The sequence below is a fragment of the Simochromis diagramma genome, unplaced genomic scaffold, assembly GCF_900408965.1.
Source record: "Simochromis diagramma unplaced genomic scaffold, fSimDia1.1 OVJJ01000468.1, whole genome shotgun sequence".
Classification (NCBI taxonomy): domain Eukaryota; kingdom Metazoa; phylum Chordata; class Actinopteri; order Cichliformes; family Cichlidae; genus Simochromis; species Simochromis diagramma.
Window position 1 is genome coordinate 20,733 of NW_024387292.1, and position 15,210 is coordinate 35,942.

The 15,210-nt window shown below is 43.4% G+C and overlaps 1 protein-coding gene and 1 long non-coding RNA gene across 2 annotated transcripts; both read left to right on the plus strand.

Moving 5' to 3' along the window:
* The first annotated feature begins 1,100 nt into the window (after window positions 1-1,100).
* LOC120716456 (ribonuclease inhibitor-like) lies at window positions 1,101-14,466 on the plus strand. The gene is made up of 4 exons (XM_040003996.1): window positions 1,101-1,144; window positions 4,461-4,634; window positions 10,192-10,365; window positions 10,447-14,466. Exons 1-4 carry the CDS (start codon window positions 1,110-1,112, stop codon window positions 10,448-10,450), a joined length of 387 nt encoding a protein of 128 aa, XP_039859930.1. The 5' UTR covers window positions 1,101-1,109; the 3' UTR covers window positions 10,451-14,466.
* Window positions 6,829-9,546, plus strand: LOC120716457. The gene is made up of 2 exons (XR_005691901.1): window positions 6,829-8,238; window positions 9,009-9,546. It is a non-coding gene; the product is annotated as an uncharacterized LOC120716457 (long non-coding RNA).
* Window positions 14,467-15,210: the final 744 nt, after the last annotated feature.

Consider the following 15,210-nt stretch of genomic DNA (forward strand, 5'->3'; position numbering starts at 1 on the left):
TAACCACACGACCTGCAGCAGCCAATCAGATCCCTCCTGACTGTGTTGGCATGGTGACAGAGGTCAGAGGGTTCACTGACCCACAGAAGGAGGAGTACTTCAGGAAGAGATTCAGAGATGAGGAGCAGGCCAGCAGGATCATCTCCCACATCAAGACATCACGAAGCCTCCACATCATGTGCCACATCCCAGTCTTCTGCTGGATCACTGCTACAGTTCTGGAGGATGTGCTGGAAACCAGAGAGGGAGGACAGCTGCCCAAGACCCTGACTGAGATGTACATCCACTTCCTGGTGGTTCAGGCCAAACTGAAGAAGGTCAAGTATGATGGAGGAGCTGAGACAGATCCACACTGGAGTCCAGAGAGCAGGAAGATGATGGAGTCTCTGGGAAAACTGGCTTTTGATCAGCTGCAGAAAGGAAACCTGATCTTCTATGAATCAGACCTGACAGAGTGTGGCATCGATATCAGAGCAGCCTCAGTGTACTCAGGAGTGTTCACACAGATCTTTAAAGAGGAGAGAGGACTGTACCAGGACAAGGTGTTCTGCTTCATCCATCTGAGTGTTCAGGAGTTTCTGGCTGCTCTTCATGTCCATCTGACCTTCATCAACTCTGGACTCAATCTGCTGGAACAACAACAAACAACCTCTACATGGTCTAAACTATTTAACACACCAAAACTTCAATCTCTCCACCAGAGTGCTGTGGACAAGGCCTTACAGAGTCCAAATGGACACCTGGACTTGTTCCTCCGCTTCCTCCTGGGTCTTTCACTGCAGACCAATCAGAGTCTCCTACGAGGTCTGCTGACACAGACAGGAAGTAGCTCACTGACCAATCAGGAAACAGTCCAGCACATCAAGAAGAAGCTCAGTGAGAATCTATCTGCAGAGAAAAGCATCAATCTGTTCCACTGTCTGAATGAACTGAATGATCGTTCTCTAGTGGAGGAGATCCAACAGTCCCTGAGATCAGGAAGTCTCTCCACAGATGAACTGTCTCCTGCTCAGTGGTCAGCTCTGGTCTTCATCTTACTGTCATCAGAAAAAGATCTGGATGTGTTTGACCTGAAGAAATACTCTGCTTCCGAGGAGGCTCTTCTGAGGATGCTGCCAGTGGTCAAAGCCTCCAACAAAGCTCTGTGAGTACATTTGTACTCATGTCTTTACTTTTAACATCCGACTGTGTCAGTAATTTATTTCACCAGGCTTTCTGTCTCTGTATGAATTTGTATCCTAAAGTTTTGGGATTTCTCCAATACAGCTGTAACCTCTTTGATGCCTCCAGAACTCGGTGTACTCGAGACGCTGGATTCACCATAAACTCTGATCATCACTGCTGCTGTTATGTTATCAGTGTTTGTTTAAACACTTAGGCTGCATGTGCCTAATGTTGTGATACTTTATATTCACATGCATGCTCCTAGATACATTTCTACTGCAGGTCTATTTTTAGTCACAAATGTTGGTGAAACACTTGCTTTTACATGCATGGTGGGTCCTGCATTAAAGAAAGCATTTGAATTACTCAGTGAATCATGGCAGCCAGAGAAACATCCTTAGTTCCACTTTAAACTAAACTCTGCTTCGGTCTTCCACAGTGTGTTTGTTGTTTCTTTGTTGTTGTTGGCCTGCTCTCTCCTCTCACTCCAATCTGGCTGCAGCAGATGTTTGTCCCTCCGTGAACCTGCAGACTTGGGTGCAGCACCTCAGTTCATCTTCAGTTTGAAACCAGCTGTTGTAGCTATATCCCCTCAAGCACACCTTCCCTGGTTATCTCTGCTGTGGTTGCTATAAAATGTAATCTTGATTTTAAAAAAAAGAACAAAAAAAGTAAACTAATGTCAGACTTGATGCCATTTATTGGCAGCGTAATGCCTGTTTGTCAGTCTTTGATGATAAACTGCAGCACAGTCTAAAGCAAACCTTCTGACTTTATTGACTTTATGCATGTATATATTCTTCCTGTTCACCTTGGACACACAACAGCTCTCTGTTTGTTGTGATTGGATCTAGAACAGCCAACACATCCTAATCTAGATGATTTTTAAGGTGGTATCTGGGACGAAAAGTTAAAATCAGCTTGGATGGCCTGTAATAATAATAATAATAATAATACATTTTATTTGAGGGCGCCTTTCAGAAACCCAAGGTCACCTTACAAAAAAACACAATTAATAAAAGGAACAATAGTCATAAAATGTACTGTACTGTATGATGGCCTTGGTTGCACCACATTGATAGCCATGCAGGGTGGTTCACTCCTTGGGCAAGAAGACCGAGGAGTGAGCCACCCTTGGTCAAAGCTTGGTCATTCAAGCTCACTGTTTTCCCCTTGTTGGTTGATGATAAGTATTTTTTTTTACCTGACTTATGGTCATCATTGTCTTCAAATTAACTCACACACTGCTGACTGCTGTAGCTTACCTGGCTGAGCAGGTGACCCATGTACTGAAAGTTAGAGTCGTGACTCCAGGGCCTGGTTTGAGTCTGCCCAAGACCATTTCCTGTGTGTTATTCTCCTCACTTCTCCCTCCCTTCCTGTCTTCTCTGTCCTATACAGTGAAGACAAAAGGCCTGAAGTTCTGAAAACTCTTCCCCTTCATCATCTTCCAAATCATCTCTCTCATCTAACGTCACCAGTATTCTCTGAGTAGAGAATCTTTTCACAATCTTGAATGATAAGGATTCAAGTGGGTAAAGTTAGTTATTTGTTGTGTTCCTATTTGCAGCTGGAATAGACTGTGAAAAACTCTCGGCTGCCAAAATTACATCCAGTTTAGAAGACAAACATTGAGTGAAGTGTTTGTTTCATCATCCTTCACAACTCATCAACCAGGTGTCACAAACTGCAGCAGGACAGTACAAAGCATGTCATACTGGATGGCTGCAACAACCAGAGTTTTACCTACCTTTGGTATTTCTTGACAGCATGAGCGTAATATTTACTGAACAGAGTCGTCTTCTGCAATCTGTTCAGATTCAAATTCTGAACACTGTATTTATTTTCAAGGGGCAATTAGGATACTGACCTTGCCAACCGTACATACAATACACAAACATCACATTGGGGAGACAGGTCAGGCTAGGTAGCTGGCCGGTCAGCCGCTAGAGCAGCGACCCGGAACCGAACAGCAGAAAATGCACAACATCAGGAAAGATGAGGAGAAAAAAGAACTCCCCCCAGACTGAGCTCCAACAGGGAGATCAGTTTGAGAACAGAAAAAAAATGACCTTAGCGCAGAGCACATGAAAACTCTTGATGCGCCATAGAAACACATGACAAGCAGCAGGGATGGGTAAAAGGTGAGAGACAGCCGGTGTAGACAGCGCATCCGGGCCTGCAGCATTAGTGCTGGTCCCCTCGACCCACCATCTGCACCGGGAGGGGATAAGCATGCTTAGGATGGGAAGGAACAGTCTAAACACCGTCTGTTATCAGGGTGAGATTTGTTATGTTCGGCTCCAGCCTTGAGACCACAGCTGGCGCCGGTATGTTAGCCGCATGAAATGATGGTGGTTTTCTTTGGTGCGAACAACTGCATGTCAATGTCACAGCTGATCCAACAGTCCGTCACTCGTCTCTCAATCTCCCGTTGGAGAGCCACGAGCTTCTCTGAGAGGTTATCAGTTTTGCTCTCAAAGAGCAAAGTCTGAGAACTCACGACCGCCATGAGCTTCTTCAAGATCTTATCCGTGCTGCGTTCAATGAGCCCATTTTGAGAAGTCACGACCCGTCCCATTGTTTCAGTCACAGCGGGCGATTGTGGCTCAAGAGTTGGGAGTTCGCCTTGTAATTTGAAGGTTGCCGGTTCGAGCCCCGGCTTGGACAGTCTCGGTCGTTGTGTCCTTGGGCAAGACACTTCACCCGTTGCCTACTGGTGGTGGTCAGAGGGCCCGGTGGCGCCAGTGTTCGGCAGCCTCGCCTCTGTCGGTACGCCCCAGGGTGGCTGTGGCTACAATGTAGCTTGCCGTCACCAGTGTGTGAATGTGTGTGTGAATGGGTGGATGACTGGATATGTAAAGCGCTTTGGGGTCCTTAGGGACTAGTAAAGCGCTATATAAATACAGGCCATTTACCATTTACCTTGTGGGGTTTTGAACAGCTGATTCCGCTTTCTTTAATCTTCAATAAGCCAGGGCCAAGCCAGCTCAGATCAGCAAGAACCCTTTGCTGCTGGGAATGTCTGTGCTGCTATATTTCAGTATCAGGCTCTAAATGTACAAATGGATCTGAGAAGATTTCCAATCATGTTTTTACTAGATTTACAGTTTGTTTTCATGTCTTCTGACTCAGAAGGTGGAGCAGGTGGAGCTTACAAGGAGTAAGTGCTGATATAGAAGAAGAGTTGTGTTTTAATGAAGCTATTTAGTTCACCAATAATTGTATTGCATGCTGGCATTAAAAAATGTTTCATTTGACTGATTTAATTAATTTGTTTGTTTGTTTTCTTCCAGACTGAGTGGCTGTAACCTCTCAGAGAGAAGCTGTGAAGCTCTGTCATCAGCTCTCAGCTCTCAGACCTCTAATCTGAGACAGCTGGACCTGAGTAACAATAACCTGGATTATTCAGGCGTGAAGCTTCTGTCTGAAGGACTGAAGAGTCCACACTGTACACTGGAAACTCTCAGGTGAGATCAAGCATTTTTCTTTCATCAACTGACAGAATTAGCAGATTAATAATAAGGCAGTCCTCTAATAAGAGGAGAAGTGGACGTGTTTTGAAGGGCAACATACTCTTATGTTAACAAGACAGGAAGTAGTTCCTGGGAACTGCTTCCTTTGTTATTGTCTAAGTAGAAACATGATGGTGAAACAGTGATGAGTTTGCAGAGGTGAATCCACAGCACACAACACAACAATGCTGTTGCGTGCTGAAAGCAGACTTCTCACAGATTCTGAGGCTGCAGGTTTCATCACTGTCCAACCAAAATTCACTGAACCAGCAGTAAATGAACGTCCAAAACTACGCTTCATGTTTAAAAAACAGATGATCAGGGGGATTTGTGTTTACATCTTTTTTGTGTAATCTGTTCACCTGCTGTTTCAGCTGTTTGGTGGTTGTTGAGATGGTTTTGTGAACTTTTAGCTGAGATCCTGACATTTCTGTAGATACCACACATGTCTAATTACTTTGTATAGCATGAATGGCCATAACGAGGTTTTTAACAGTAAGAAAAGTTGTAAAACGTAAGAAAATATAGTTAAAAGTCCAAAACCTTCTACGTCTGGTCGCTTGTGGTAAGGAGCAGATCAAACGAGTAAAGAATTACGTTATAATTATAAATGGCTTCAACAGCACATTCAGGTCTGTGAGACTCATTCAGACACTGAGCCGTGGCTCTGTGCTACATGCACATATTTCTGCATCTCTGCCATTCAGACACACTTTATATATAGTTTATTTTATGTAGTATTCAATACTGAACTGTACATTTAGTCTTTTTAAAGGCAGCAAGTTTTATTCAGTGTTTTCATAAAAGCCTTATTTTTATCCATTTACTGCTATTAGGACGAACACGTGAGGTTTAAGACCTGGACCAGTTTGAAACCTTTTGTCCTCCACAATGGAAAATGGGTGGAAATAAAAATGGGTATCACTTTAGCCAGCTCCTAATTTTATCAGTTCTACTCTCAGCTTCTCCTGTATATCTGCTGTATGAATGCTGCACTCAGCTTTGTGGTCTCCAATATCACTGAAATGCAGCCAGATGCTGCTCATTTTGCCTTTTCACTCTTTCCTGACACGCTTGCATTTCAATACAGCTCCCATTTCTCTGTGTACCTGGTCTCTACCACTACCCTTGCTGTCTATGGGACATGTCTTCTTTCACATAATGGTATGATCCCGGTCTGTCTCTTAAAGTGTTTGGCCACATGGTTTACTCGTCAGAATAACATCTCAGCCGTGCTCACATTGATTAATATTTGACATATGAAATTATCTCAAGGGCTGGATTTGGCCCACGGGCCATATGTTTGACACCCCTGGTTTACACAGTTTGGTATTCAATGTACAAGTGAGTTAGCTCTCAGCTAACTAGCAGACAAGCTAACTGCTGGGACTGCGTCTTTCTAACAAGAGCGTCAGTCACTCAGACTGGTTTTCTTTGTGGATGATGATGTGTTCTCACACTGATCCTTCATGCTGATGCTGCCATCCACCCACTGCTCCTGGATTCCTCATCATCATCTCCATCAGCCCTCACAATACTCCACCTTTATCAGCTTCATGTTCAGCAGCCTGGATGGACAGTAATTCTTTCCATGGGTTATGGTGGGACATTGAGAGCTGAAGTCAAACAGCAGTGAGAAATGAAAGACTGATTCATTTCTATTTAGTCTTGTGATGTGCAGCTTTGTTCAGAGCATTAAGGCCCAGCAAAGATTACTGAGGTCATAGAGTCCCTGATGAAACCTGTGTGCTTATAGAAACTGAGACCAGATGAACCAGAATAGAAGGACATTAAAATGAAGTGTCAGCTACACAAAGGCAAAGCTATTCAGTTGTTGCTGTGAGTTATTTAAATGGAGGATGGAGTCAGACTTTAAGCTGCTGGACTCAGTCACTATATCCTGTTGTCCTCATAGAACCTGGATACACAGACTCACCTGTGACACAGTGACACACAGTGTGGGCTACACACACATTAGAAAGTGGATCAGTCACACTTGTGCAATCATTTGTTGTGCTGGGAAACCATGAACACTTTGAATCACATTAATGGCTTTGTTACAGCAACATTCAATCATGAGTTCAAAAGTAGTGTATTGTGTACTTATTTTAATAGTACTGCAGTATGAGAAGTGCAACATTCAGTGTGCAGAACAGATCAGGTGCTTTCTAACAGCAGTGTTCCCTTTAACACAGCAGCAGTTCAAATATTTCTGTCAGTCTGAGCTGAAACATGAATCTAATCAAATATCAAATCAAAGTTCTTTGCCTCTGCCAGGACGTTAACATTTGATCTAGTTTTTTACAAAGTTCCCTCAGAGTCCAGAGCCACCAACATACCTTTGATCAACAGCAAGTGAACATTTATAAATGTGTGTTTGCAGAACAGGAAGCAGCAGAACTATTGTTCTGTTATCAGGGAGCAGCACAAACGCTCATCAGCTCATTTACTGTGCAGGACTTTGAGTGTGTGAAGTGTGTGTTTGTGCTGGATTTCCTTTGGAGAATCTCAGTCAGAAACCAGACAAAGAAAAACTCTTTCAACAGTCCAGGTTGAGTTGACAACATGAACTGCATTTATCTTCCTCTGACTTGACATGTTCTTCCTCCTCTGCACCGAGCCAGCTGCTAAGACTCACAAGCTCATTGACATTTTCTGATGATAAAGAAACTCTCTTCTTCTGTACAATATGAGCAGCAACAGAGAAGAAGCTTTCACAGGTACAGATGTTGCAGCTGTGGCCAAGTACATGTGCTGCATGTTGGAGCAGCCTCTAATGGACAGGCGTCTGTACTGATGGTGGGCTCTGCTCTGTATCCACCACACTGTTCTCAGCAGAGTCTTCCTCCTGTTCACACTCTGATGAAGCACCAACAGGGCCAACTTCTTCTCTGGTGGCTCAGATGTTGTTGCTTCCACAGGTTTCCCTCCAACAACCCTCTGTTCCTGCAGTGAGTTCAGTAAGATCTGGGTAAACACTTGAGCTCCTTGAATCTGGCTCCAGCAGCAGTTTTCACATATACAATGTTGGCATTTTGCTTGCGTGTCTCCAGGTCTGTTCTGAATGTAGACTTGAATTTGACCACGTAGGCGGGGTCATCATCTGAGCTCTCCATCACCTGAGAGAGATGACAAAACACAGAATCACAGAGCATGAAACCAACGTTTCTCCTCCCAGAAGTTCAGTCACAGACCTGCAACAGAAACAAGAATCAAAGATTCAAATGACGCAGAGCTTTCATTTACTTATATCCACAAACATGTCCTCTACATATTCATGCTGTATTTACACACACATACAGAGGCTGTTTGTCTCTCACACACAGACAGGACACTGAGAAATACATCGTGTTAAATATACCTGCAGGCTTCCAGCTGTGCGCTTTGTCCCTGTTAGCTGTGATTGTCATGGCAACCTTGGTGTTGTGCGCGATGCAGGGACGTGTTCAAAGGCAGACGTCTGGCAGCAGCATCATATTTGATGCACTATCTGTACTGAGTGTGCTGACTTTATTTCAAATGTCCCACTGCTGTGCAACATGAATCACATGTTCTGCACGTTTCTGTAACTCCCAGGTAACCATGGTTACCCAGCCACGCCCAGTAGTCTCCAGAGAGACCAACAGCTGGTTCATGTTGTAACGCCGTGGCTTTCGTAGTCTCTCCTTCTTCTACAGCTCATGTGTTCTTCTTGTGATGCTGCGTCTTGAGGCTCATACATGCCGTCATTTGTTGATCCTAAGAACGTTCCTCAGACCGACTTCTTCAACAACACTAATCAGCCTGCAGTTTGTAGCTACTCACTTCACTGTGGCGTTTGTTAGCTTGTCTTTCTTTGGTTTATCTAGACTCCTCCCACTAGCTGAATCTACGTAGTCTGCCCAAGCCTCCCACCTCTGTTTGTTTGGGTGGTTTGTTTGCTGCCATCAACAGCATGTAATGCATTTAAGTGATACTTCAGACCTGAAGTACTCCGACGATAAAAAACCTCAACTTTTCTTCCAGATAACTTTAGTTGCATCAACACTGCCTCCTGGAACAGTTTAAAATGAACATGTCAAAGATCTGTACCTGTCTCCATGTTTCTGTCCCCGCCCCTTTCTTTCTGTCCTGGGTCATGTGAGCGCTGCAGTAGTATTAGGCCCACCCTCAATGCTCCCATTGGCCGAGACGCATAATGACGCCCATTTCAAGCCAGCACTGGTCAACATCCCTCCTTTGACCCATGGCTTTTATATTCAGAGCCAGTGAGCACTTTCACAATAATCATGATTTTAAAAACTGTGATTAAAATTATTGCTGATGTTAATCAATTAATGAGTTAACGAGATAATAACAGGTTAAGTTGCCCTAATAATTAGACTTTGGTGACAAACTGATGTGATCTCCATGTTTCCTTTGTTGGACTGTGGGCGAGTGTCAGAACTGAATGTACTGAGTAACATGTAGAGTTTAAATATGTGTCAGTTCCAGTTTTAGAGCTCTAAAGTGCAGCTATCATGTTAGGAATATGTTAGGAATAGACAGGAACACTGAGCACACTGAGGTCAAATCTTTATTTTACCACTCGCTGCATTCTTGATGTTCATGAATTCAGCAGGTTCATGATTGTCTGCAGCATTAATCTCATATTTCCATTAAAAGTGTTGAATTTGACTGTTTGATGTTCTTTATGATCTCTGGCACCAGTTCATCTGTAGGCTGAGCTCAGTCCATCCATTTAGTGAAATGATGTTTAAAGGTCTCCTTGTTCTGTGAGCGTGCACAGATCCTGAAGCAGAAAGCCTGGGTTAACAGAGAAATGATCATCACTGTGATGATGCTCATCATCTCTGACTGGGATTTGAGGTTTTGTCAAAGCAGCAAAGAAAGCCTGGCTATGTTGGACTGGGTGTGACAGCAGCTCCCAGTTTGAGTTCAGGAGACAGACACCCTCTCTACTTTGAAGATCAGCTTCAAACTTTCCTTTTTGATAAAGCTTATAGTTCGAGCTGGATCAGGTGACCCTGAACCATCCCTTAGTTATGCTGCTATAGGCTCAGGCTGTTGGTGGACTTCCCATGATGCTCTGCTTTCTTCTCCCCTCTTTTCACTCCTGATACTTTTATATGTCACTACTGCATGTCCTTAACTTTTGTCTTCTCTCTCCTTAGTTTGTGTTTTGTTCTTGTCTCTCTGAGCTCATCTCTTCTCTTTCCCCTCACCCTGCAACCAGTCATGGTAGATGCTCCTCCTGGAGCCTGTTTTCACTGGGAGGATCTTTGTGTCAAAGGGAGCTCTTCTTCCCACCATCACCAAGTGCTGCTCACAGTGGATTGTCTGATGTTTGGGGCTTTCTCTCTAATATTGGAGGCTGTTACCTTACACTGTTAAACAGCTTCAGATGACTGTTGTTGTCTGTTGGGTATTGTCACTTATAAATAAAGTTACATTGAATGGATGTAAATGGATAGATGTTATTGTGACAAAGAGAAAACGGTTGTTGACAGATTGTTGTTTTGTGTGTCTGCAGTCTGTCAGGATGTCTGATCACAGAGGAAGGCTGTACTTCTCTGGCCTCAGCTCTGAGCTCCAACCCCTCCCATCTGAGAGAGCTGGACCTGAGCTCCAATCATCCAGGTGCCTCAGGAATGAAGCTGCTGTCGGCTGGACTGAAGGATCCAGGGTGGAGACTGGACACTCTCAGGTATGAAGAATGTCTGATAGAGGAGGAAGAGCTGGAAACATTTCCTGTGTTTTTCACTCAGTTCCTGTTTGTTTCCTGCAGATGACACATGAACAATCACACATGCAGGAATATTTTCAGGGACAGACACACTAGTCTAGCTGGATAGTACGTGGATATTTATATAGGGGTCTCCAAGGAGTCTGTTTGCAGGAACATCTAGGTCACAGGTGTACCTGAGATAGATGCCAGTGTACCTAATAAAGTGTCAGCTAACATTCAGAAATGGAAGCTTAAATAATGCATTAGCTTAGCAGCATTAGCTTATCAGTTTCCATCATTGTCACACAAATCCTTAGCAGACCAAAGTGGCCTACTTAGCAATAGCTGCTCAAGTTGTGTGAAGCAAGGGAAAACAGTATTATCATTAGCTGCTAATGGCAGCTTACTTAGCATAAACAGTTCACATCTTTATAATGCAAGGGAAAGGAGTCACTCATGGAAGCCTATTTAGCATTAACGTCTCACATCATTATAACACAAGAGGAAAGGGTATTAGCGTTAGCTACTAATGCTTATTCACCTCAAATTAGCTTTAGCTGCTAATGGTAGCCTACTTTGCATTAACTTCTCAGTAATATAATGCTAATTCACATCAAATTAACATTAGCTGTTCATATTGTTATAAAGAAAGAGAAAATGGTATTAGCATTAGCTGCTAGTAATTATTCACCCCTAATTAGAATAAGCAGCTAAAAGCAGCCTACTTAGCATTAACTCCTCACATCGTTGTTACCCAACGGAAAAGAGTATTAGTATTAGCTACTATCATTTTTAATAAGTAAGAGAAAACAGTGTTAGCATTATTGAATAATGCTAATTCACACTAAATTAGCATTAGCTATTTACAACAGCGTACTTAGAATTAGCCGCTTACATTGTTAAAAAGTAAGGGAAAACAGTATTAGCATTAGCACATAATGCTAATTCACGTCAAAGTAGCAATAGTTAATAATGGCAGCCTACTTAGCATTAGCACATAATGCTAATTCACATCAAATTAGCAATAGTTAATAATGGTAGACTTTGTATCATTAGCTTCTGTCATTCTTACAAAGCAAACAGTATGAGCATTAGCTTTTAATCCTCAGATGTTGTAATGCTAGGAAAAAGAGTGTTAGCATTAGCCGTCCACATTGTTATAAAGTTAAGGGAAATAGTGTTAGTATTAGCTACTCACATAGTTAAAAAGTAAGTTTTAGCATTAGTGCATAATGCTAATTCACGTCAAATTAGCATTAGTTAATAACGGCAGCCTATTTAGCATTAGCAGATAATGTTGACCTTGGCCCACTGGAAAAGTTAAGAACTAAAGATTTAGGAGTGTTTCTCGATAGCTCTTTCTCATTTGAGAAACAAATGAATTCTGTTATTTGCTACCAGCTGTAAGGTTTATATTGTTGATTGTCATTTATGCTTAGAAATATTTACTCATATATGCTTAGAGTTGTGTAATCGATTGCATGATGATAGAGGTTTGATCCTTAGTGGTGTGTAAAGACTCTGTGTGCCTTCCAGAGTGCTCTGGCTTGCACACACCACTTGGGGCCATGAGAGAGGTCGTACCCTCTCTTACTGATTTATGGTGTAGGACAGGGGTCTCAAACTCAATTTAGCTGGGGGCCGCTGCAGGCAGAGTCTGGGTGAGGCTGGGCCGCATTAGGTTTTCCACAAGAAAGGCATGGTTAAAAAATTCCAATCTTCTCAAATCTCTTTATTTTTATTTTTTAACACAAAATATGAAAAATAAATAAACAAATTAAGAATTAATAAGAAAATAAATCAATCTGTAATACATAAATAAAACAATAATAAGATATTTTTAGTCAGTGAACTTGTGTTTTTCTTTCAGTCTTCTATATCTGCTGTATTTAGATTGAAATGTCTGTATTAACAGTTCTATAACCTTCTTCTGAACATGAATGGAACACTGTACACACTGAAGCACAGAAGGGGGCATCTTGCACATCAAAGGAGAAGGGGTCCGCAAAAATGTGAAAGGTGGCTCTGTGTGTCTTGAAGTCAGCAAATATGTGATCAAATTCCTCCTGTAGCCTCAAAATGACATCAACATACTCGTCAGCACTGAATGGTGTGCCTGCATCCACGAGTGCCTTGCATGCTGGGAAATGGTAAAGGTTTGTCTGAGAGAGCTGAGCTTTCCAGAGCGCCAGTTTTGTGGAGAATGCTCTCTCATTGTCATAGGCAGCACTGACAAGTTGCCCCTGGCCTTGTAACGTCATGTTCAGTACATTAAGCTCATGTGTCATATCAACAAGAAAAGCTAAGTCCATGAGCCATTTGGGATCAGTTAGCACAGGAACACTAACTCCATCCTTCTCCATGAAGGCTTCACTTCTGCTCTCAACTCAAAAAGTCTCTTTAATACATTTCCCCTGCTGAGCCAACGTACCTCAGTGAAGTCGAGCACATCCCCATATTCTGACTCCATTTCCTCTAAAAAAGCACAGAACCTTCGGTGCTTTAAGCCCCTGGATCTGATTTGGTTGATGCATTTCACAACAATAGACATCACATTGTCAAACTTCAGGCATTTGCTGCAAAGGACCTGCTGATGGATGATGCAGTGCAGAGCAATGGCCTCCTCCACGCCTTCCTCTTCCAGTTTGTTTTGTGCCACCAGTCCATGTTTCCTCCCTGTCATTGATGGCGCTCCATCTGTTGTTATTCCAACAAACCTCTTCCATGGCAAACCAACATTCTCAATGGCATCACACAGCTTGTAAATATCTGCTGAGCGGTGGTCTGGCCATGCATTGGAATTACTGTGAGCAGCTCCTCCATCACTTCAAAACTGTCATCAACACCACGGACATACATTGGGAGCTGGGCAGTGTCGGTGATGTCTGTGGTCTCATCAAGAGCGACTGAGTATACACTGAAACATTTGGCTTTCTCACACAGTTGGTCATAAATGTCACTTGACAGGTCAGAAATGCGATCTGCTGCGGTGTTGGCAGAAAGGCTGATGTTGCTAAACTGACCTTTCTTTCCCGGACAGACTATATTTGCAGCCTGCAATATGCACTTTTAGACAAATGCACCTTCTGTGAATGGCTTCCCTGCTTTAGCAATCATCTCACTAACCACGTGGCTCCGACTGCTGCATTATTCTCTTTGGTTGCTTTCTTGGAGAAATCTTGCTGCCTCAGTAGATCTGTTTTAAGACTGGCAACCCGGTTCGCTCTCTCGTCTCCCTGGTATTTTGCATCCACCTCAGCATGTCTAGTTGTGTAATGACGTTTCAAATTGTATTCCTTGTGCAGCGCAACTTTCTCTGTGCAAATAAGACAGGTCGGGGTGCCCCTGTGCTCAACAAAGAAATATTGCATTTCCCACTTTTCCTGAAATTGTCGGTGCTCATCACCAACCTTTCTCTTCACCGCAGGCTTTGAAAAAGACATGTTTGGGGCTATGTGACATTTATAATTCTACTTGGTGTCACTGTCGCATTGAAGTTTCAATCAAGCGTTTAGCCGACGGACGGGGAACGTCTCAACGCGTAGAGAACGTCATTTCTGCTTCTTTTTCTTGCAACCGTAGCACGGCGATCGGCAGATAAAAAGCCGGTAGCAGTCTCCTTTGTTTTTACGCTCGATGTTCATGTCTTTCATGACGACACGAACACCGTGGCGTTTGCAGATGGTAGAAAGTGCAGGGATAGCGAGCGCAAAACAGGCGACTGCTCACGGCGCCGGGCTGTTGTTACAGGAGAAAGAAGCGGAAATGACACCGTGACATATAACAAATAACATCAGCTGTTTCTGATGTTAGTTGTTTTGACTGCTTTTACATTATATTGAAATATATGTAATGTTCATGTTTGCTGCAATGCAAACGCAGTGATGCAAATAAAAACATCGAGCCACAAATTACGGTGCGACCCTATAATTAGTCCGGGTTACCGGGGACTGTTGTTGCCGATGAACAGGTGTCGCTATGTGACTGCAGACTAAATTGGGCTGCATTGAGTTCATGACTTTTCTTTTATCCCGCCGCCTACGCATCACTGTGAGAGTTAATATGAGATCTCTCTCTGTGGAAACATAACTTTAAATCCCACTGACGTGTGTATAAATCTATATACGTATAATGTCCCGCTGGGCAGCAACTTAAAAAAACAACTTTTTTTGAAGTGTTGTGAACGCAGCGCGCTGGGGCGAATGTCGGCGTTTGCCCAATAGAAAGGAGGAAGCCAGCCAGGCACAGAAAGAAAGAAACACTCCAGGGCAACGCTGCTGGAACTTTGACTCATTGAGAAATGTTTCCCTGCTTGCATCAAGCCCGGCTGGTGTCCCCTGAGATCCATATCCCACCCTGATTGGTGGGTTAATTCAGCTCCGCCCACAACACTGTAAAGTGTCATACATTATCAAACTAACATTACATTTTCATATTAAGGTGGGGCCAAAAACTATCGTCCTGCGGGCCGCAATTGGCCCGGGCCGCGAGTTTGAGACCCCTGGTGTAGGAGGACACCTACTCTGTGTCTGGTTAAGTATAAGAGCCCTTTGTTAGGGGGACCGCTGGACTCTTAGCACCAGCTTTGGGGTCACAGGGTCACATCTGGAACACACACACACACACACACACACACACACACACACACACACACACACACACACACACACTATGCACAGACTGGTACTCTTTGTTCATACCTGTGTAAGACGTCATATGTTAATGAACTTGTGCATATTCATGTAAGCTCAATAAAGAGCAGTGTTACGAGGGAGCAGACGAGAGCGACTGAGGTCAAGTGAAGGAACGGCGCTGTCACAGTTC

What these genes read in the sequence shown, in the direction of transcription:
- LOC120716456 (XM_040003996.1), top strand. Translation starts at nt 1,110, where the DNA reads ATGCTGCCAGTGGTCAAAGCCTCCAACAAAGCTCT. An exon ending in AAAGCCTCCAACAAAGCTCT is followed by an intron (nt 1,145 to 4,460) that starts GTGAGTACATTT and finishes GTTTTCTTCCAG; the next exon opens with ACTGAGTGGCTGTAACCTCT. An exon ending in TGTACACTGGAAACTCTCAG is followed by an intron (nt 4,635 to 10,191) that starts GTGAGATCAAGC and finishes GTGTGTCTGCAG; the next exon opens with TCTGTCAGGATGTCTGATCA.